The sequence below is a fragment of the Triticum aestivum genome, chromosome 4B (genome assembly GCF_018294505.1).
Source record: "Triticum aestivum cultivar Chinese Spring chromosome 4B, IWGSC CS RefSeq v2.1, whole genome shotgun sequence".
Classification (NCBI taxonomy): Eukaryota; Viridiplantae; Streptophyta; class Magnoliopsida; order Poales; family Poaceae; genus Triticum; species Triticum aestivum.
This window is the reverse complement of record NC_057804.1, coordinates 10,919,543-10,943,177: the sequence shown is the minus strand read 5'-3', so window position 1 is coordinate 10,943,177 and position 23,635 is coordinate 10,919,543. Positions and strand designations below refer to the sequence as shown.

The 23,635-nt window shown below is 54.2% G+C and overlaps 1 protein-coding gene and 1 pseudogene across 2 annotated transcripts; both read left to right on the top strand.

Annotated features, from left to right (window-relative positions):
- The first annotated feature begins 7,389 nt into the window (after positions 1-7,389).
- Positions 7,390-11,233, top strand: LOC123090559 (FT-interacting protein 3). Of its 2 annotated transcripts, XM_044511872.1 has the most exons (2): positions 7,390-10,539; positions 10,573-11,233. In XM_044511872.1, the coding sequence occupies exons 1-2, from the start codon at positions 7,874-7,876 to the stop codon at positions 11,021-11,023; spliced, it is 3,117 nt and encodes a 1,038-aa protein (XP_044367807.1). In that variant the 5' UTR covers positions 7,390-7,873; the 3' UTR covers positions 11,024-11,233. The 2 variants fall into 2 exon arrangements, with proteins under 2 accessions (XP_044367807.1, XP_044367806.1); XM_044511871.1 differs by having other exon boundaries at positions 7,395-11,233.
- Positions 11,234-22,076: 10,843 nt separating this feature from the next.
- On the top strand, positions 22,077-23,322 carry LOC123089872 (FT-interacting protein 3-like; annotated as a pseudogene).
- Positions 23,323-23,635: the final 313 nt, after the last annotated feature.

The following is a 23,635-nucleotide window of genomic DNA, read 5'->3' as shown; positions in this document are numbered from 1 at the left end:
TGTGCCGCCCGATATGCATGCCCCATGCACGCGATCGTCCTCCGGACGCGCCGATGCTTGTTCTTCAAGGAGCTCGAGACGAGCGCCACGGCCAACACCTGCAGCATGGTTAGGGAGCAACACAGGAGCATATGCAACATTCACAAATTGATCAGGCAGAGGTGTGGTAGAAGAAGCGTCTGGCATAAGAGTGATAGACGTATTCGGAAGTGCACGAAAGGGAAACACATTCTCATCAAAAACAACGTCACGAGAAATGTAAACGCGATTGGTGGGAACATGTAGGCATTTGTACCCTTTGTGAAGGGAACTATACCCAAGAAAAACGCACTTTTTCGACCGAAACTCTAGCTTATGTTTATTATATGGACGCAAATGAGGCCAACAAGCACACCCGAAGACTTTGAGAAAGGTGTAGTCTGGGATTTCATTGAGCAAGAGTTCAAGTGGGGTTTTCATATTCAGTAGTCGTGAAGGAAGCCTATTGATCAAAATACAGGCAGTGGAGAAAGCATCACTCCAGAACCTAAAAGGTACGGAGGCATGGGCTAACAAAGTGATGCCAGTTTCTACAAGGTGACGATGCTTACGTTCGGCAGTCCCATTCTGCTGATGCGTATGGGGGCAAGACACACGGTGTGTAATCCCAAGCTTGCTAAAGAACGAGTTGAGGTTGTGGTATTCACCCCCCAGTCGCTTTGGACATGAATAATTTTCTGGCGAAGGAGACGCTCAACATGTGCTTGAAACTGGATAAACATATCAAACATATCAGATTTTTTTCTTAATAAGATAGAGCCAGGTAAACCGACTGTAAGCATCAATGAAACTGACATAATAATTATGGCCACTAACAGACGTTTGGGCATGACCCCATACATCGGAAAAAATAAGCTCAAGAGGATGTTTCACAACACGACTAGACTCTGAAAACGGGAGTTGGTGACTCTTGCCCTGCTGACAGGCATCACAAATAGTTTCAGCAGTTTTATTTGACACAACTGGTAGCTCATGACGATGCAACACATGACGGACTATGGGAGCGGCAGGATGACCAAGTCGCGCGTGCCAATGTGTAGGCGAGACACGAACACCACTGAACGCCTGAGGAGAAAACTGCATGGGAGGTGCGGTTGGCGCGTCAAGTGCATACAAGCCACGGTGAAGACGACCGCTAAGCAGAACGGCCCTCGTGTCCCGATCCTTGATAAAGAAACGAAAAGGGTGAAATTCAGCAAGGACATTATTGTCACGAGTAAGTTGTGGAACACACAACAAACTACGTGAAGCAGTGGGAATGCGAAGGATGTTAGACAAATGCAGTTTTCGTAAATTGTGTGCAAGAAGGGATGCCTGACCAACATGGGAGATGCGCATACCTGCTCCGTTAGCGGTGTGCACCTGATCATGACCGCGATATGGCTCCTGGACCGAGAGCTTGCTCATGTCGTTGGTGAGGTGGTTGGTAGCTCCCGTGTCCATGTACCACGAGGGATCAATCGAGTAGGATGGAGTACGCCCGTGCTCATGACCCACCACCGCAGCGGCCGCCTGTTTTTCATTCCCCTTGCCATTGTTGCCGAGGCCAAGGAAATCTTGCTTGTAGCGGCGATGAGAGCGAGAAGCTACGTGGCGCTCAATCCCACACAGCTGGCACGCCTGCTGAGCACCACAACTGGGGCAGCAAGCCACCGGCCGCGATCCCCTGTGATGGACGGCGCGGCTCCCCGTGAGGGCTGAGAAGTGCCCGCCGTCTTGGCAGGGAGCGACGGCTTCTGCGATTTGCCACGGGTTGCGGCGTTAGCAGAGGCAAAACTCGGAGTAGATCGGCGCACTTTGATGCGTTGTTCGCGACCAAGGAGCCGCGCATACAGTTCCCGTGGCGGGAGAGGCGCCTCGCGCCCATGGACGTTCTCAATGAGATTGTCATAGTCGTCATCGAGGCCATTGAGCACATGAGTGGTGAAGTCCTCATCTCCAAGGGGCTGGCCCCAGTGTGTCTGCAAGTCCTGACATCTTGTTGAAGTACTCCGTGATGGTGAGGCCTCCAAGCTTGGTCTCCCCCAACTCAGTGCGGATAGAGTGAGCACGCGCCTGAGACTGAGACGCAAAACTGCTGTGAAGTGCAGACCAAGCCTCCCGGGATGTCGCAGCGAAGATGACAAGCGACGACACGCTCGGAGTCAGCGAGGACTGGATAGCCGAAAGTATCGCCTGGTCTTGGGCCACCCACACATGATGAGCGGGGTGATACGGCGGAGGACACGGGATAGAGCCATCAACATAGCCCTCCAAGTAGCGACTCCGTAGGAGAGGTAGCACCTGCGCCCGCCAGGATAGGTAGTTGTCCGGTGTAAGCTTCACCGGAAGAAGATGCGAGAAGTAGAACGGCGATGGCGCCGGAGCATAACCCGCATGGGGACCCATGTTCTGCCCATCATGGGGAGCGAGGGCCAAGGACGCCTCGTAGCCAGGACCGGAAGGGGCATCGACCGAACCAGGCGTGGCCACCGAAGACACGGCGGGCGCGGCGCCGTAGGTCGCGCCATAGTGCGACGGCGCCATCTGTGATGGCGGAGGCATCGGCCAGGTAGGAGGCATCGGTGGCGCGGCGCCGTAGGTTGGTGCAGGGGCGCCGTACCACGGAGCGTAGGTCGGGGTAGCGCCATAGTAGGGCGGAGGGGCTCCGTAGGGTTGGGGAGCCGCCCCGTAGGCGGACGGTGCAGCGCCGCGAGAGGGCGGCGGCGCGAAGGCGAAGGTCGAGGGCGAGGCGCCACCAGTGGCAATCGGCGGCTGGGGCAGGCTCGGCCCGCCCTGCCCGCCCTGCAGATGGCTTTCGGTGGGCAGCGACGGCTGCCGCCAAGCCGTGGCGAGCGGGGGGGGGGGGGTGCGAGGAAGGGCGACGAGGGAGCGACGAGCGCGCCAGCAGGAGAGGAAGCCGAGGCGGCGGCGGAGTGCGGGGAGGCCATCGGGCTAGCTTCGGCAGCGATCGGCGAAGGCGGCGGCGGCAGCAAGGGGTGCAGCGGAAGACGGGAACCCTAGTCTGATACCATGTAAAACTAGAATATTGGGGGCAACTGCTCGACACCCTTGGGGGGTGCGGCTATCTCATTATATAAGTACCAAAGGGTACAAGTACAAGTACAACACGTATACACAAGTCTACGTATCCATATACAGTCTAACAGCCACATCTGTGGAGGTAATTAACGAATAAAAAAAAATCAGTAGGTTGTGATGGATCAACTACATCCATGGTTATACTAATATTGAACTCGGTAAGAGTACATGCATAGACATACAACAATTATATGGAAAATATCTTCTATGAAAGAATTAATGCACCTGGGGATAGAACCACGAGAGTGACGGCAAGGACTAGGAGGAACATGCAGCGAGTCCTCATGATCGGTGGAAAACTTTGCAAGTTACCGTGCTGCTATGATGAGCTTTGAACACGATCGAAGATGCTTTGGTGTGTGCCTAACTCGGGTGGATGGCAAGAGTTTATATAGGAGGCTTATGCTTATCTTCTCTCAAAATATTAATTGTGTTATAACTGCCAAAGCAAAGATAAGGTTGGACAAATTAATGAACGAGACCGCGTTCATTAATTTGTCCAACCTTATCAAAAAGGTCTCGTTTGGTTAATTAATGAGCGGAGTCTTTTTGAGATGGTCTACCATGTTTACTGCTCGATAAATTAGCGTACCATGTATTTCTGAGATAGTTTATTAGGTTTGTCGGGTGGTAAATTGTTGAAAATGTGCCCTAGAGAAAATGATAATGTATTATTTCATTTGCATGTTCATAATTGATGTTTATATTTTTGTGCTATAATTGAAATGGTTCTTGAATGTGAGATTAAGGGGAAAATTCAGTTACATGTGTTGAAACATACACAAGAAGTAGTTCATGTTGCATGATGATCTTGTTTTCCTGATCATAGGAGACTGTTAAAGTAACAGAGATGCCATCAACAATGAGAGCATGTTGCTAGAAAAAACCAATGGTATTGGATAGACCCAACCCGTGATATATTACGAGATCACATCGTCGCTTAGTTATCAGTAAATCATGTCAAGTGTTAATGCATACTCACGTCCTTAGATCAGGAGAATGGTGTGTACCTTCAGGCTGGAATATTACTTTGGGGTTGTCGAACATTACCCGTAAATGGGTAATCGTAACGGTAACATTTGGGTACGTCACAAAAGTATGTGTAAGAATTCGATAGTACAATACTTGAATTTCCTGCTCTGATGATGGAGATATTCTCTCCGGGCCCTCTCAGTATTATGGTATGCACCATATATAGTCTGTCCATACACAGCGTGATATGATGACGGAGAAATAGAAATACAAAAAATGAGTACTTTCAGCCTTGCACTGTAACTTGGAAAAGAATATTACTGCCTTTCTTCATCATATATATGAGTTTTGATTCGGTACACCCTCCTTAAATATTTGCACGAATCTTAAAGTTACTTGAAAAAAAAGGCTATCACCATATCAGCTTGCAGCTCAAGGATATTGAATAGGTTGATTTGGATAGAGAAGAATATACTATCCTAATCAATCAACGGTAACAAAAAGGCATCAGCCTGACGGACCGACAGACCATACATGCATGCATCCCTAAGTAGTAATACAGTAAGTTATTTTATTTTATTTTGCGGGTAAATACAGTAAGTAAGTTATTAAACACGGTAGACAAGGTAGTACAAGGTATGGGAACAAGTGAATCCATGGCGTTTCTTGGTTTCTAGCTAGTACAGTACATTATTAGTGCCGTTGAGGAGGATGGAGAGGAGATTTTCGCAAAAAAAAAGGGAAACGAAAAAATGAAGACTGGGAGATGTGCACGGCCTGGCACGTAGTAGCACATGTGCGTACGTGTCCACTGTGTGTGCAGCTTGTACGGCATTGCACTAGTATACTATACTATACGTACAAGAAACAAAACGACGATGAGATGAGATGAGATCGATCATGGAGGGAGGGTGAGCAAACCGATCCTGCAAACACAACAACATGGGCTTAATTAGCCTCAAGCAGTCGCCAGTACGTACTAATAATAATAGTAGTTAATTAACAAGATACCGATTTGTTTAAGCAAAGCTGGTGGCCATGATCGAGTGAGCTTCTGCACAAGGCCACAAGCCATGCATGCACACCACGCACCAGGCATGTGTTGGGTGGTCTCAGGCCGGGCAGATCCAAACCAAACCGGAGGCGGTTGCGGCATGCACATGCACACGCACACGCACGAGCCGGTGAGTCAGCACCATGCGGCCTGGTTGCATGCAGCAAGCTACGCTCCACATTTTTTCTTTAAAATTTCTTCCCCGCAAAAACAAAAAAATGAATGAAAGAAAGAACTAAGAGGTCTCCAAGCTGCACGTGTTTTTGGTATGGTATAGCCGGGCACGTACCCCGCCCGCATGTACACGTTCCATCCGAATCCATTCCGTTCAGGTAGGTGCTGACGTGCTGTTCACCTTGACACAGTACACAGTACATGTGGCACTCCAGTACTGTACCCAGTGCTGCTGCACCAGCAGTGGTGCACAAGGTGCGACCGGTGCGTCCGTACGCTCTGCGTCAGCGGATAACTGGCTCGTGCGCCCCCGAAGTAGACGTTGCGAGCCTGCAGGATTCAGGCTAGCCGCCACCGACGCCATAGTGGGTGTTGCCGGGAGCCATAAGCCAGACATTTCAAGGTGACAACCAGTTTATTATACCTCTGCGGTACATTACATGCACGCAGCTTTTGGCAGTGGCGAGTGAGCATAGGGCCGTTTAATTGGCGATATTCGACAAAGGTGGCAATGCCTTTTCGACCGGACCGGGGCTACCTGGACCTGGACCTGGACCTGGACCTCCTGGGCGGATAGCTATCCTCGACATTGGAGAATGTCATGTCATTGGCACGTACTCCCTCCCTCCGTTCCAAATTACTCGTCGTTGAAATAGATGTATCTAAAATTAAAAGGCATCTATATACATCCATACATGTTGACAAGTAGTAATTCGGAACGGAGGGAGGGAGAGTGGTTGCGCACTTGGGCACCGTGGATTTGGTACAACCAACTTTTGGATGAAATGATTGGTGTGTGAAACATAACATTGACCACCTAACCTATGTGATGCGATCCGAGTATGGTAGACTTGTGCTGTTGTGCACAACATGATAATCCGCGAGCAAGCTCCACGCCCACGGCCCGTTAATCAACACGTGCATTTGATCCATCTATCGGTGGAGGGGAACTTTTGGTCTATGGGGACATATGCACCTTATATGGATATTTTTTTATTAATTCAACAAAAAGTCAAAAATTTATGAATTTTTTTTTGAAATAAACTTGGCCTTCTATTGTACTCGTGAGAAAAAAAATCCAGAAAAAAAATATCCCTTTGACTTTTTTTCAAAAAAGACACATTCTTGACTAAAATAGTGTGAATAGTGACCTATAATAGCAAATAAATTTTGTCTTTTTTGCTGTGAGGTCAACTTTGTTTTTTTTTTCGTCGAGATTTATATACTAGTGCAAAAGTAAGTCAAGTGTTTTTTCAAAATAGTTCTTACCTATTTTGACTTTTTATTAAAAAAATAAAAAAAATCCCCATATAGGGCGCATATACAACCAGGAACCAAAGTGTATTTCCCATCTATCGTTACTCTATATATTGCTCGCTCTGTTCCAAGGTGCTCCTTTTATTCTTCCAAAATAAGTGTTAAGTTTTCTCAAACGGATTTAAATCTCATCTGGATGAGACTTAAGTCTCGTCTAACTATTTTGATCCAGTAAACCACCGGGCCCTTTAAAAATTGATTGAGGGTTTAATTCAGTTTGAAGGACGCGAGCATTCCCTTAGTTGATTGGTGACATTCAGTTATGGCTTTTGGCGGTGGCGAGCATATGACCGTTTAATTGGCAATATTCACCAAAAGTGACAAATTGCCTTTTTCAACAATAGTTACTCTATTAAAAAATCCATTCCAGTGTATATTAGTAGTTCTTTTATTAAACGTCAAACATTTCTATGGTTGGAGAAGTAAACCTACCACCCCTCTAGAATGTCTCGAGTGTTCGCCATGATTGGAACTCTGTTTTCCCCATGCCAGTTTTCAACAATTCGTATAGTTTTGGATTGAGGGGTTGTTTTATCCGAGCATATTGTCACTCTCGGGATCGGTTTGTTTAGTTGAGAATGCTATTCCTACCATTCTACGAGACATTCTGATGGCGGTTAGGTAAATCAGGGGAGCAGTTACCGATCAAGAAGATACACCAGCACCTGAAGATTTAATATATTTTCTAGGGTGTGGCTAGATCTCAGCGGACTGAGATTTAAACAAGTCTCAGCAGGTGATAGAACTTGTAAAAGAAAAGAAGAGAAATTAAAGTGAAAATTTCACATGGATCTTCACGTAGACGTAGGATCCCGCGGATATAACATCGACCGAGACCCGGTTAAGTAGGATCCCGCACGACTCCCACGGCCGGAGGTTCGGTCGCCGCCATTTCCGGCGGTGCCGCGTCAATGCCGTTGCCGTTGAAACACCACCGGTCTCCCATCCACGTGGCGTCCAGCCCCCTCCTACGTGGCCCCGGCCCCACCTCTCCCGGCCGTTGCCTCCTCCCTTTTAAACCCCGGCGCCACTCTCCGCCACTCCCCACTCACCGTCCGTCCGCTCCCCGCCGCCCTCCCTCCAACGGTCATATCCCCATCCATCACTCTCCATCGCTCTCATCCCACAGATTTCTCCCAGATTCGATCGAGCCTTTAATCAAATCACCTTTCGCGCCCAAGAAGCTTCCAGGATCGGATCCCGGCGAGGGGAGGCCGAGCTCTGCTTGCTCCAGCCATGGTGGAGATGGAGGAGGGGGCGCGGCAGCGGGTGGTGGTGGAGGTGTGCAACGCGCGGAACCTGATGCCCAAGGACGGCCAGGGCACGGCGTGCGCCTACGCCGTCGTCGACTTCGACGGCCAGCGCCGCCGCACGGCCACGCGCCCGCGCGACCTCAACCCGCACTGGGGCGAGCGCCTCGAGTTCCCCGTCCACCACCCGGGCGCCATGGCCGACACGCTCGAGCTCAACGTCTACAACGACAAGAAGGCCGTCGCCGGGTCCGGCCGCCGCGGGGGCACCTTCCTCGGCAAGGTCAAGGTCGCCGCCGCCTCCTTCGCCCGGGCCGGCGACGAGGCGCTCGTCTACTACCCGCTCGAGAAGCGCAGCGTCTTCTCGCAGATCAAGGGCGAGATCGGCCTCAAGATTTGGGTCGTCGACGACCCTCCGCCGCCCGCCCCTGCTGCCCCTGCCCCCGCGCCGGAGGGCGAGAAGGCTCAGGCCGGTGATGCCGCCCCTGCGGACAAGAAGGAGTCCGCCGAGGCTGCTGCTGCTGCTCCTGCCGCTGCCGACGAGAAGAAGCCGGAGGCTGCGGCGGCGCCCGCGGAAGAGAAGAAGGCGCAGGACGCCAAACCAGAGGAGAAGAAGGCTGAGGAGGCCGGCAAGAAGAAGTCGCCGGAGAAGGGGAAGAAGAAGGACGGCGACAAGCCCAAAGACGGCGAGAAGCCCAAGGAGGAGGGCAAGAAGGAGGTGGCGGTGCCTCCTTCCCCGTCCAAGGCCCCGCCGCCCTCACCGTCCAAGATGCAGCTGGCCACGGCGGGGGTCGCCGGCGATCTCGAGATCCTTCCCCAGACCGCCGCGGAGCGGAGCATGGCCTCCTCGGGCGGCGGCAGCGCGTCGTACGACTTGGTGGACCGCGTGCCATACCTGTTCGTCCGGCTTCTCAAGGCCAAGAAGAATCAAGACGGCGGCGACCGGCAGCCGCTCTACGCGCAGCTCTGCATCGGCGCTCACGCCGTGCGGACGCGAGCCGCGACGACCGCCGGCGAGTGGGACCAGGTGTTCGCGTTCCACAAGGCCAGCCTCACCGCCTCCTCCCTAGAGGTCACCGTGCACGAGGAGGCCAAGAAGCCGGAGAAGGAGGGCGAGGCCGCCCCGCCGGACGCGCACCTCGGCTTCGTCTCCTTCGACCTGCAGGAGGTGCCCAAGCGCTCGCCGCCGGACAGCGCGCTCGCGCCGCAGTGGTACACCCTGGAGGGCCACGCCGAGGACGGCGCCGCCCCGGCCTGCGACGTCATGCTCGCCGTCTGGGTCGGCACGCAGGTCGACGAGGCGTTCCAGGAGGCCTGGCAGTCCGACTCCGGCGGCAACCTCGTCCACACCCGCTCCAAGGCCTACCTCTCCCCCAAGCTGTGGTACCTCCGCCTCAGCGTCATCCAGGCGCAGGACCTGCGCCTGCCATCGCCGCCGGACGCCGCCAAGGCCAAGCAGCAGCACTTCGGCCCCACCTTCCCGGAGCTGTACGTCAAGGCGCAGCTCGGCGCCCAGGTGTTCAAGACGGGCCGCATCGCGCTCGGCAGCGCCGCGGCCGGGGCGTCCAACCCGAGCTGGAACGAGGACCTGCTCTTCGTCGCCGCCGAGCCGTTCGACCCTTTCCTGACGGTCGCCGTGGAGGACGTCTTCTCCGGGCAGCTCGTCGGGCAGGCGCGCGTGCCGCTCTCCACGGTGCACCGCCGCTCCGACGACCGCGTCGAGCCGCCCTCGCGCTGGCTCAACCTGTGCGGCGACGAGGCCCGGCCCTACGCCGGCCGGGTGCACGTCCGCGTCTGCCTCGAGGGCGGCTACCACGTGCTGGACGAGGCGGCCAACGTGGCCAGCGACGTGCGCGCCGCCTCTAAGCAGCTCTCCAAGCCGCCCGTGGGCATGCTGGAGGTGGGCGTCCGCGGCGCCTCCAACCTGGTGCCCATGAAGATCGCCAAGGACGGCGCCAGCGGCTCCACCGACGCCTACGTCGTGCTCAAGTACGGGCCCAAGTGGGCGCGCACGCGCACCATCCTCGACCACTTCAACCCGCGCTGGAACGAGCAGTACGCCTGGGACGTCTTTGACCCATGCACCGTGCTCTCCATCGCCGTCTTCGACAACGCCAGGTACAAGACGGTGGACGCCGGGAAGCCGCCGCCCAAGGACGCGCGCATCGGCAAGCTCCGCATCCGGCTCTCGACGCTGGACACCAACCGGGTCTACTCCATCAACTACGCGCTCACCGCGGTGCACCCCGTCGGCGTGCGCAAGATGGGCGAGCTGGAGCTGGCCATCCGCTTCACCTGCCCGTCCTGGCTCACGCTCATGCAGGCGTACGGGAGCCCGCTGCTGCCGCGCATGCACTACGTCAAGCCGCTGGGCCCGGCGCAGCAGGACGTGCTGCGCCACACCGCCATGCGCATCGTGTCGACCCGGCTCGCGCGCTCCGAGCCGCCGCTGGGGCCGGAGGTGGTGCAGTACATGCTCGACACCGACACGCACGCCTGGAGCATGCGCCGGAGCAAGGCCAACTGGTTCCGCGTCGTCGGCTGCCTCTCGCACCTCGCCACCGCCGTGCGCTGGGGCCACCGGGTGCGCGTCTGGGAGCACTCGCCCACCACCGTCCTCGTCCACATGCTGCTCGTCGCCGTCGTGCTCTGCCCGGAGATGATCCTCCCCACCGTCTGCCTCTACCTCTTCCTCGTCCTGCTCTGGCGCTACCGCTGGCGCCCCCGCCAGCCGGCCGGCATGGACCCGCGCCTCTCCCACGTCGACAGCGTCAGCCCCGACGAGCTGGACGAGGAGTTCGACGGCCTCCCCTCGGCCCGCCCCGCTGACGTGGTGCGGGCGCGGTACGACCGGCTGCGCGCCGTGGCCGGGCGCGCGCAGACGCTGCTGGGCGACGTGGCGGCCCAGGGGGAGCGCGTGGAGGCGCTGCTGTCGTGGCGCGACCCGCGCGCGACGGGGGTCTTCGCCGTGGCATGCCTGCTGGCCGCGCTGGTGCTCTACGCCGTGCCGTTCAAGGCGCTGCTGCTGGGCATGGGCTTCTTCTACCTCCGGCACCCCAGGTTCCGCGGCGACATGCCCTCCGCCGGCTTCAACTTCTTCCGCCGCCTGCCGTCGCTCTCCGACCGGGTGCTCTAGCTAGCTGTTTTTCTTTGAGCTTACTGTTGCTGTACTTGGTGTGATCCGCTGCTGCTGCTTAGCGGGATGGGATCATCGTTTGATCATTTGTTCGCACACAGAAAGAAAGCCTCTTCTCTTCTCTTCCCAGTTGATGAGATGAGGCCTACTTAGTGATGCTAATCTCAATAATAATAAAGATGGCTGCTGCCTAGTGTATTCTTTGATTCAGAGTCTTGATGATCATGATCCTAAAAACAAATTTTATGCTGTAAAACAGTGGAGAGTCAACTGAACTTGCATACATTCTACAGCTTACAGAAGAAAGAAGATGTGTAGGTCTTCATGGCTTAGCAATGCACACATTCTACTTGCTTACTCAAGAAAGAAGATGTGGAGATCTTCTTGGCTTTTGCAAATACACTCTTATTGATAGCGATTCTACAGTGTGTACATCTGCATACATGAGCCCTTTTTGTTGGTAAACTCAAAAGCTTGCATCTCAGAAAGAAGAAGCAACCAGGAAGGATTATGTAAAACACTGTCCTGGTTACTAGCCGGTTGCATACCGTTGAAGGGAATATATCAATTTTGCTTAGAGATGGTCAAAAGCTTTGCGGTGCTACCGCATCAGATTGCTACTCGGCAAACATGCAGCAAAGAGGCCAAATTAGGCAGTAGAATCTCAATCAGCAGAGGGGATTGATTACGACGCTTGTTCTCGGTGTAATCTGTTGACGACGAGCCAGCCTCTCTAAACCACTAACATATACTAGTATGTACACACGTGCAATGCACGTCTTAACAGTATTGCTCCTATGATTCTAGTAAAAGAAATAAAAACATATGGTACTTTGCAATGAGTTTAGAGCAAAAATAAATATTGTTGGTGTATGCATGCACAAATGAAGTAATAAAAATTGGTAATTGGTAATTAGCTTTCGTTTATTACGTGTTCAAAAATTAGTAATTGGCATAATAATTGGAAATTTTTGGAACCCAATAATTATTAGCTTTTGTTTATCCTCCCAGATAATACATCTCTTGTACTCGGCCAAGGGCGGAGCCAGGATTTAGATATGAGGGAGGCGAAAAGTCAATGTTCACAAAAGTTACGGAACATCAGGATATGTTAGGTCTCACGATAGCATTAATTGATGACAAATTATCAAAATATATTTCTAGAACTATAAAAGAATGTTACATTTCCATTAACTTAATTTGAGCTATAAAACCATAAGTGTTGAACAAGTTGATAATGTGAACTTTACAACATTTTTCTTTGCAATCATGTAATGTCAAAGAAAATTGTCTTCACTATATTTCAAAAATATGTCTTCAAGACAACCGGAAGAGAATTAAAGCAATTAGCATTTATCATTAGTGTTTTTTGCCACTGCCATTCGTACGGTGATTTATGTCATGAACTATAAAGTGGTGGTTTTCTGCTAATGAAAATTGGTATTGTGGTGGTCTTTAACATTTCATTGGGCTGCAGCAAAAAACGCCCTAAGTAGTCTAGTCGAACCAATACTAAATGTTCGCCACGAACTGGTACTAATGAGCGCCGCCGCCTGGCCGTTGGAACCGGCACTAATGGTCACATTAATGCAAGTGTGGGCTACTGTTCACCGCGAATCCGTTCAGTCTCAACCATTAGATTTATGAGACCAACGGCTAGGATTGATGATGTTGTTAGGGCATCTCCAGCCGTGCCCCAGGAAGGCCTCCCAGGCGATTTTTTCGCACCGGCGCCGAAAAAACGGCCTAGTCGCGCCCCCAGGAGCCCGATTTTCGCCGGCTTGGGCCGAAAACAGCGCCGGCGGACCCAGTCCGAACCCGGCGCGCTGGGGGGCGCACGGGGGCGCTGGGGCGAACTGTTTTGGCGCGAAAAAGACGCGGGCCAGCCGCGTCAGCGACTCGGCGCCTCGTCTTCCCCCAACGGCCTCGGTTCCCGCGGGGAATCAATGGCAAGGCTGCCGCCGGCCAGCCTTGCCATTGATTCCTCACGGGCGGCGCTTCATGGGACGGCGCGCCGACGCCTCCCCTCCCTCGCACGCGTACACACGGGCGCGGCCCGGCTATAAAAGCCGGCGGCCTCCACTCGCCTGTGCCCACACCAGCCCTCCCTCGCCGCCGTCCAGTCCCTCCCTCTCCCTGCCTCTCCCAAGCGCCGCCGCCCAGCCCCTCCCTCTACCTCTCCCGAGCCCGCCCAGCCCCGCCGTCGCCATGGCAGAACGCTTCCCCGGAGACGAGGCGGCGGCCAACGGATTCGGCCGCCGTTCACTCCGCGAACAGGAGTCCTGACTCCTGTTCCAGGCGAACATCCCGGCGCCGCCGGACATGCGCGCCGGGCCAACGGGGTGGAGGCTCAGCGCCGGGGGAGTGCCCATTCCCCCGTTGCCCGACGCCGTGGCGAAGCCGAGGTACTTCGCCGAGGAGGTCGACATCGTGCACGCGTCCCTCACCGACGCCCAACGCTCCCTTCCCCAGTACGCCACCGACAACCACGAGGCCTGGGCGGCGTATTTCCAGCGCCGCCAGCAGCAGCGCTTGGCGTCCACCAACGGTGCTCCGGTGGTCGGCGGCCGGCAGAACAGCGAGGGGCGCCACCTCTGGTGGGGCATCCCCGGCCGCACACTCGAGGGCGTGCTCACGTACCTCGAGGGCGGCAACGACCCGCCGTTGGCGTACCCCCCGGCGAGGGTGGCCGCCCCGGCGCAGCACCAACGCGTCGGGCCATGGGCGCCAAGGAGGTTCAGCGCTTCTTCTTCTTCCTCCTCATCGCGCTCTTCTTCCCATTCCTCCGGCTCTCCGGCGCTGCTCGGCGTCAAGGCCGAGCCCGCGGCGGAGACGCCGCTCGGCCGGCGCACTCGCAGCGTCGGCATCGTCATCAACGAGGGCGGCCGGCGCGCCTCGTCCTCGTCGGCTCCTCCGCGCTTCGTCAAGCCAAAGACGGAGCCGGGGCTGGCGCCGGTGAAGACGGAGCCGGGGCTGGCGCCGGTGAACGCGGAGTTCGACGACGACGACGCGGCCCTCGAATGGGCGCGCCAGGACTCCATCGCGTTGGAGAAGGCGCGCCGGGAGAAGGAGAAGGAGCGCCAGTGCGCCGCCCTACGCCGCTTCGAGGAGCGCCGACGTGGCCGCGAGGAAGGCGGGGTCATCGTCTTATGCGGCAGCGACGACGACGACGACGCGCCGCCGCCTGTTCGCCAAGGCGACGCCGGGAAGGGTCCAGCAGGGGCACCCGCGTCAAGGAGGAGAAGGCCGACGACGACGATGGCGGCGACGACTTCAGCCACTTTCTTTTACTTTAGATTAGGTTAATGTAATATTTGGACGAATTTCACCGAAACTTGCCATGGTTGGCCGAAATATAACTAGTTTTTATCATAACTTCGCCGAACGGTTTTTTTTTAAATACGCGCCTGGGGGCGGCCCTGGGGGCCGACGGCTGGGGACCGACTCGCCCCCAGGACCATTTTTGGCGCCGGCTCATCCCCAGGCAGCGCTTTTAGCCAACGGCTGGAGATGCCCTTACAATTCAAAACTCATACACTATATAGTATAGTAAGTATAAGTATAGATATAGATAAGTACACTGAGTTGATGGACCTTGAAGTTCAATAGCCTTTTGTTGTGTGCTTTACTGCTTTTGATCAATCAGATCTACCATTGTTGACACTGAGCTGAGCCGAGCATTACATTGCACGCATGCTGATGGATTAGCAGAGTCATACTCGTGAACTCCACGTGCATGCCTTTTCCCGCCATGTGGGAGACAGGATTCAGACTTCAGAACTTGAGGCAGAAAACTGCAAGCACGTATACACTTATTTAGCCATGGTTTTTGGTATGGAATCCATCAGCAACGGTTGTTATTAACTACAGTACAGTAGTTCAGGGGAGGAATTTGATGCAAGATTTTGTTCAAATTTTATGCGATCAGGCATCAACAACTTCGAATAGTTCCCAAAATGTTTTTTTTTTTGGATTCAAGGCTGAACAATATCATAAGGACCTCCTCATTTCCCTATTAAATCGAACAAATACAGAAAAAAAATGGGGGTGCAGTTTCCAGAGAACAAATACACCAAAGTACTTAATGTATAGTAACGAAGTGGAAGCTAAGTTTGTGAAAAAAGGATATGGCAATACATTGGCTAAATAAGTTTCTAAGATCAAGCTTACGACGCATAGTTGTGGCATGTATCTTCTTCCTTGTATGACTTTACAATCCTAAACTAAAGTTGTGATCTAAACGCTTTTATATTTCTTTACAGAGGGAGTATATAAAGAAATGACCAGCAACGTTCGCAGAAATAGTTATGATCCAGTCTGATGGAAAAAGAATTAACTTTACTGTCAAGTTTCTTCTGTTGACAACTAACATACTCTAGGTTGTTTTTATTTCAAAAATAATACAATACTGGCAGAATATATTGGATGGCCAAGGGTTCGGAAATAGATGCCCTACTTATCTCCCTAGGAATCAATTTTTTTCTTGTCCACTGTCAGATCTGAGACAAGAGTTGTTCCATTTGCAAATGGTCATCATATTCATAAAATTATGTATGTTATAAAAAGAAATATTCTTCTGAATTTCTTGGGAAACATTTAGATTGAATCCCGAGGAAAACACAATAGATTGTTTTGGCAAATGAGTGAGCTCTTTGAGAGAGGTAGCTGAGATGACAGAAGAAGCATATAGGGCATGTTTGGTTCCAGTTTGCAATAGTAGATGCATTGCATGTCCATCTCCAGCCAGCCTGGTTCTTGAAATGCAGCATCATATGCAGCAGATGCAATCTGTTTGGTTGCCTGCATCGCATGGAGGGGCACTTACCCCCCTGCTGTTTGGTTGCCGTTTTTGTGCTTAGGGTGTGAGCAGAGCAAACTTCAGCTATTTGGTTGCGAACAACGTTTGTGTTCTGCTCACCCCATTCAAATGTGATGGCCTTATCACCACATGATCAGCACAACAACACAAACAGAGCAAGATCAAACAAAGCAAGCAAGCAAGCAAAGAAATGACAACAAACTACTTAGATTAACAGCAGGGGCATCCTCCTTCCCTGCTCCACGCCAGGGTGCTGCTCCTGGCCAAAATATTAACAAGTTCCCAGCACAAGTACCATAAGTCTAGCCACACACCATAAAAGTTCAACACTAACACCTTACTTAACTACATAGCATGCTCAATGTCATCAACGCAGTTGTGCCTGCTGCAACGAAACCTGCACATGACCGAGGAGTCGTGGTTGTAGATCTGAACCTTCAGTCCTAGTCCTGAGATGCGCCGGGGAAGATCCGGTGGAGGCAACAGAAGTAGTTCCAGCCCCGGCCAAGAATCATGTGCCCCTCGAAGTTCTGGACCTGCACCAAGAACACGCACCGCTTGTTCGCCGACAGCCTGACCACGCGCGTGAGCCACTTGATGACCAGCTAGGTGTCCATGAACTTGCGAGGGACGACGAGCATGACGAGGTCCTCGTTGTCCTTGATCTGCTAGTAGAAGCGCAGCGCCTCCCGGGCCCCCTCCTCGTGGCCCTGCCTCGGAGATTATCCCCTTGAACGAGGCAGGCTCATGATGGCGATCCTGCCAGGCAAGTTCACCGTCCTGAGCCACCTGTTCGTGGGGATAAAATCCTCGACGCGCTCAGCTCCGGCCACCACCTGAGCTCCTCCACCCGCCACATCCCAGTCACTCTTCAATATCTTGTTAGGTAAGATGACAAGTATTAGTGCACAAACTCTTTGCAAAATGGGCACTTGCTGTTGGGAAAATGCCACTGATCCGTGGCACTGATCAATGGACTTGCCCAACAGCAAGTGCCACTGATCAGTGGACTTGCCCAACAACAAGTGCCACTGATATGAGCAAATGCCACTGATCAGTGGCACTTGCTGTTAGGCAAGTCCACTAATGCCACTGATATGAGCAAATGCCACTGATCAGTGGCACTTGCTGTTGGGCAAGTCCACTGATTAGTGGACTTGCCCAACAACAAGTGCCACTGATCAGTGGTACTTGCTCATAGTACCACTGATCAGTGGCACTTTCTGTTGGGCAAGTCCACTGATCAGTGGCATTTTCCCAACAACAAGTGCCACTGATCAGTGGTACTTGCCCATGAGCAAATGCCACTGATCAGTGGCATTTGTTGTTGGGCAAATGCCACTGATCAGTGGCATCTGCTTTTCTGCAAGTGCCACTCATCACTACACTATCCTAAGCATGGAAACATCTAAAAATAGCAACAGCAAGTGCCAATAGCACCCATGTGCACCCATGCACATTTGGCATCATCCTAAAATGGTCCTACTACATGCACGTATAACAATCAACACAAACCCTAGCATGAACACAACTACTAGCATGAACACAGATCCTAGGACACACTAGCAGTAGCAAAAAAAAATTATCCTAGGACACACATTGTAGGAAACAAAAACAGATCGGTCCGATTGGATTTGATTAGGATCGCATCCAATTGGATCTACTCGAATCCTATCTAATCCGATCGAGTCCACTAACTACTAGCACATGCCTAAGAAAATAAACCCCTAATCTACATCTACAAGCAAGCATTGGGGGGTTTGACTCACCGGAGCTTGCATAGCTGCAGCGAGCCGATGCCGGGGTGAAAACCCCGGTGGGAAGGAGAGCGGTGGTGGAGCAGAGGAGGAGCCGGGCCTGGCGATGGGCTGCGACATCGGCCCCGTGCTCATGGCCACGCCGGAGGTCGAGGAGGATGGCGCGCCGACAGGAGAAAACCCTTGGATGGGGGTCAAGAACCCCCCTCCCCCCTGCCCAATGGGGTCCCAAGAAGCGGCGGCTCCATGGACGGCGCCGAGCCCAGGAGCACGAGATCCGGAATCGGCGGCGGAGCAGGAACGACTGGCACCGCATTGGCCGACCCTCGTGGTGGACGACAGCAGATGGGGGACGACGCTCACAGCGCCGACGCCAGGTCCCTGCCCGAGTTCTGGAGCCCGGCTAGCCAGCGCTCCTAGATGCTGGCGATGCGCTGGTCGACGAGGGTCAGAGGGCGGCGCGGCAGTGAGCGAGGCGGAGCCATCGAAGGAGAGGAGAGGGAGAGGTGGTGAGGCAGAGAGGGAGCAGTGGGAACAGTGCGGGCTGGGCGGTGATAGGAGAGTTGGGGGAGGGAGGGGAGTTATGAGCCATCGCGTCCGTCTCCCGCGCTGCCGCCGGGCCAGGCTCTAGCCTGCTTTAAGTTTCATGCGATCCACAACCCGCATGCAGCCCAGGCAACTAAACAAGCCGCGCACATCCCGTGCAGGCCTGGTTGGGCTGCATGCGGGCAACCAAACGCGCCCATAGTGCGTGCGTACGTCGTTGGTGCGCTTGAGAACCTCGTAGGCTAGCGCGGGCAGGCAGGCCGGAGGTGGGGAGCTGGCAGGCGTGGTGGACGAGACGCTTTGGCGGAGATCCGCTCAAGGCTGGAGGATAGCATGGAGGAGGCCGTGGCCTGGAGTGCCTCCTCCTCCAACTCCGTGGTCAGTCCGAGCAGCCGCTGAAGCTGGGCCGCTGCTGACGCACCGTCGTGGTGGAGTTGGGGCTATGATGCAGGCGGGGGTGGGCGTTTGGAGGAGGAAGAGGAGTTTGGGGGGAGGGGTACTCATTGACATTTGAGAGGGCCGCGGCTTCCTCCGCCGGCCATGGCGGGGGTGGACAGAGATCCAGGGACAGGTAACAGGGTAACATGGCCGTTGCATGAAAAATGGACTGCCCAGATCACTTGTTGCAGCATAAAACACTGTAGAAAAGATGATAAAAAAATGGACGCCACCGTCCTTTAGTTTGATCTGACTGTTGATTCTCAATCGGACGGTCGAAAGTGTTGGCCCCAAAATGGAACTACCGAAGCACGACGATCACCGGAGACACGATCGGCGAGGAGGAAGGTGGACACAGAGTTTTTCCGGGTGCTCGAACACCCCCGCCGCACGAACGGCTTCATTGTTTATCACCTCGAGCACGAACTCGATCTCCTTAGCGACTTACACAAGGGGGGAGAGGGTCTTATACCCGAGCCCACGGACATGCCCGTGCAGCTCCACGACTCGCCCGACTCCCACTCGCCACGCCCCGCACGCCCTGGCTCGCGCGCGCCCATTGCGCTCTGACGCGATCGCCGCGGCCACTTCGCGCGCCCTACGCGGCCCACGCCCTGGTCCTACGCCAACAGACTCACGCACACACGCGCTAACCCATGCACACACGCACACCTACACTTGGGAGCGCACGCACGCACCCAACCTTGCCCTGGCCCGAGTCCGACGCGCCCACCGCGCACGCTCGCGCGCACCGGCTCGCCAGACTCGCCACGGATTATTCCCAACATTCTCCCCCTAAGCCGTGGCTCAGAGGAGTCCGTCGTCCTCAACTCCGGCGTCCGCCAGCAGTGCCCGCTCCGCCGCCGGCGCCTTCCGCAGCTCCGGGCAGTCCCGCTTGAAATGGCCTCGTTCGCCGCATTTGTAGCACCGGCCACGTTTGTTGCTGCCACTGCCTGATGCCATACTGCGCGTGTCGTCGTCGTCGCCGTCCCGAGCTCCCCCTTGGCGCCGCTCCCGCGCCCGCCATTGTGCCGCCGTGTATAAGAGCTGGCCGTCCTGGCGCTCGTCGCTGCTCTGCCCGCGGCGCCGCACATGCTCGTCAAACGCGCGCAGCCGCCCGAGCACCTCGTCGTAGGTGAGCTCCTCGAGCTCGCATAATTGCTCGATGCCGGCGACCACCGGGAAGAGACGGTCCGGCACCGTATCCATGAGCTTCTTCACCAGCTCGGTGTTGCTCAGCGTCTCTCCCAGGCCGGCGAACCTCGCCGTCATCCCCCCAACCTGCCGGCGTAGACGTCCAGAGACTCGCCGTCCTCCATCCTCAGCCGGTCCAGCTCGCCGCGCAACGTCGCCCTTCTCGCCGCGCGCACCCGTTCGGCGCCGACGAAACGCACTTTGAGGGAGTCCCATACCTCCCTCGCCGTGGGCTTCGCCGCCACCTGCAGCAAGACGTCCTCCGGCAGCCCCGACAGAAGCAGCGCCCTCGCCGTCTTGCACTTCTTCGCGTTGACCGCCGCGTCGTTCGCCGGCGCCACCGCCTCCCACAGCGTGTGGGCATCAAGGATTGCCTGCGCCTTGATCGCCCACATGGTGTAGTTCTCCGGCGAGAGCATCGGCATGTTCATCGACACCGATCCGCCCGCGCCCCCGCCGCCGTGTGGAACCAGCGCCATGAACTCCGGCGAGCTCCCTCACCGCGCCTCGTCGCCTCGCTCTGATACCAAATGTTGGCCCCAAAATGGAACTACCGAAGCACGGCGATCACCGGAGACACGATCGGCGAGGAGGAAGGTGGACACAGAGTTTTTCCGAGTGCTTGAACACCCCCGCCGCACGAACGGCTTCATTGTTTATCACCTCGAGCACGAACTCGATCTCCTCAGCGACTTACACAAGGGGGGAGAGGGTCTTATACCCGAGCCCACGGACATGCCCGTGCAGCTCCACGACTCGCCCGACTCCCACTCGCCACGCCCCGCACACCCTGGCTCGCGCGCGCCCATCGCGCTTTGACGCGATCGCCGCGTCCACTTCGCGCGCCCTACGCGGCCCACGCCCTGGTCCTACGCCAACAGACTCGCACACACACGCGCTAACCCACGCACACACGCACACCTACACTTGGGAGCACACGCACGCACCCAACCTTGCCCTGGCCCGAGTCCGACGCGCCCACCGCGCACGTTCGCGCGCACCGGCTCGCCAGACTCGCCACGGATTATTCCCAACAGAAAGAGGGTCATGCCACCTTACTGTTCATCAGTGACCCATGGCAAGTCACTCGAACGGGTGTTGGCATGGTCAGTGCTTTGTCCATAAATTTTTTTGAAGAAAAAGGAGCAATGTAGGCTCCAAACTCCTCGTCGACACCGTAGGAATTCTAGATCTTTCTATTATAGCTATAACTGAGTAAACACTCGTAAATGAAAAATCTTTGCTTGGATATTTGCTAACTCATACATAGATTTTTTTTTGCGAGAAACTCATACATAGATTTGTAGTATTTATATTTAATAAAACAAACACAAACATATATAAACACACTATGGTACATCTGAGTGACACATAATAGTTTGGATTAGTGTACTTTGTTCATCATTCTTTTGTTTTTCTTACACTAGGCAAACTTGAGACCATCCAAGTGTTCCTAGCTGAAACGTAAAAAAAAGATGTTCACTACTCCCTCCAATGCTAAATATAAGCCCTTTAGAGATTTCAATATAGGCTACATACAGGGCAAAACAGGTGAATTTATACTTAAAAAATGTCCATATACATCCATATATAGTCCATATTAAAATCTGTAAAAAAAACTTATATTTGGAAACGGAGGGATATAATGACAAACACTTGAATTATATAACACAAAACTTGGGTCTTACCGTTATGTTTGGTCAATAATATTCAATAAATGTACGACAAACATTGTATTATAGAAAAACTACTTGGTGACACAATAATTAATAAATAGGTAAAATAGTTTAGCACAAAAAAATGCGACCGAGCCGTGTCAAGTATGTGGTCAATGCGATTTGTTTTTGAGAAGAGAAAAGTTTGTTCTTTTGTACTAAAAAAATAACAAAAAAAGTTTTTTCATTCCTTATAAAAAACAAACAAACAAAAAATCGTTCACACGCAGGAAAAAGAAGAAAATATATTTCGTTCTGGCGCGCGTGTGGGACTTGGAGTCCGGAGGAGGTGCATGATGAGACGCCTCAGAAACGATCGACCGGGATTCAATAATCAAATCAAAATCGAACAAAAAAAAACACACGAGGCAGGGCTATGCATGGTACAATTAACTGAAGAAATAATCAAAGTGAGAGCACGAGAAGACACGAGCTAGGGCGCGTTTGAGCGATTTGTCCCTAGACGAGGTGAGAAACGAAGAAAGGCGTGCGTGCGTGCGATTCGTCCATACACGCCAGGCGAGAAACGAAGAAAGACGGGTTGACGAGGCGTTCCAGGAAACGTGGCATGTAGTTCGACTCGGATGGTAACCAACCTGGTCCTCACCAGTGCCAACCTGGTGCCGATGAAGATCGCCAAGGACGGCACGAGCGGCTCGACGGACGCGTACGTGGTGCTCAAGTAAAGGCCCAAGTGGGCACCCACGCGCACCATCCTCGACCACTTCAACTCGTGCTGGAACGAGCAGTGCGCCTAGGACGTGTTCGACCCATGCACTGTGCTCTCCATCGCCGTCGTCCACAAAGCTAGGTACAAGCAGCAGACCTCCGGCGACGCCGCCTTGGCCAGGAAGGACGTCTGCATCGGCAAGCTTCACATCCGGCTCTCCACGTTGGACAAGAACCGGATGTACACCATCAGCTACGCGCTCACAGCGGTGCACCCAGTCGGCGTGCGCAAGATGGGCGGCTAGAGTTGGGTATCCGCTTCACCTTCCCATCCTAGCTCACGCTGATGCAAGTGTATGGGAGCCCGCTACTGCGCGCATGCACTATGTCAAGCCGCTGGGCCCGGCGCGACAGGACGTGTTGTGCCACACCACCATGCGCATCGTGTCAGGCCGGCTCGTGTGGTCCAAGCCACTGCTGGTGCCGGAGGTGGTGCAGTACCTGCTGGACACGGATACACACACCTGAAGCATGCGCCCGAGCAAGGCCAACTAGTTCCGCGTCATCTGTTGCCTCTCGCACCTCGCTACCGCGGTGCACTGGGGCCTCCGGGTGCGCACCTAGGAGCACTCGCCCACCTCCGTCCTCGTCCACATGCTGCAAGTCGCCGTCGTGCTCTGCCTAGAGATGATACTGCCCACCGTCTGCCTCTACCTCCTCCTCGTGCTGATCTGGCGCTATCGCTGGCGGCCACGCGAGCCGGCAGGCATGGACCCGTGGTTCTCAGACATGGACATCATGAGCCTCGACGATCTGGACGAGGAGTTCAACGGGCTCCCCTCGTCCCACCACGCGGACGTGGTGCGGGTGCGCTACGACCAGCTGCGCGCTGTGGCCGGGCACACATATGCTGCTTGGTGACGTGGCGACGCAGGGGGGCGCGTGGAGGCGCTGCTGTCCTAGCGCGACCCACGCGTAACTGGGGTATTCGTCGTGGCCTGCCTGCTGGCCGTGCTGGTGCTCTATGTCGTGCCGTTAAAGGCGCTGCCGCTAGGCATGGGCTTCTTCTACCTCTAGAACCCCAGGTTCCGCGATGACATGCCCTCCGCCGGCTTCAACTTCTTCTGCCGCCTGCTGTCGCTGTCCAACCGGGTTCTCTAGGATCGATCGATCGTTGTTTTTCTTTGAGCTTGCTGTTGCTGTACTTGGTGTGATCCACTGCTGTTGTTTAGAGGGATCATCGTTTCATCATTTGTTGCACACAGAAAGAAAGCCACTTCCCATCTGATGATGCGGCTGGCTTACTTAGTGATGCTAATCTCAAGAATAAAGATAGCTGTTGCCTAGTGTATTCTTTGATTCAGAATCAGAGTCTTGATGATCATGATCCTGAAAATATGTTTTATGTTGTAAGTCAACTAAAACTAAGCTTCTGGAAGCATACATTCTACATAGAAATGTATGCATCTTCTGA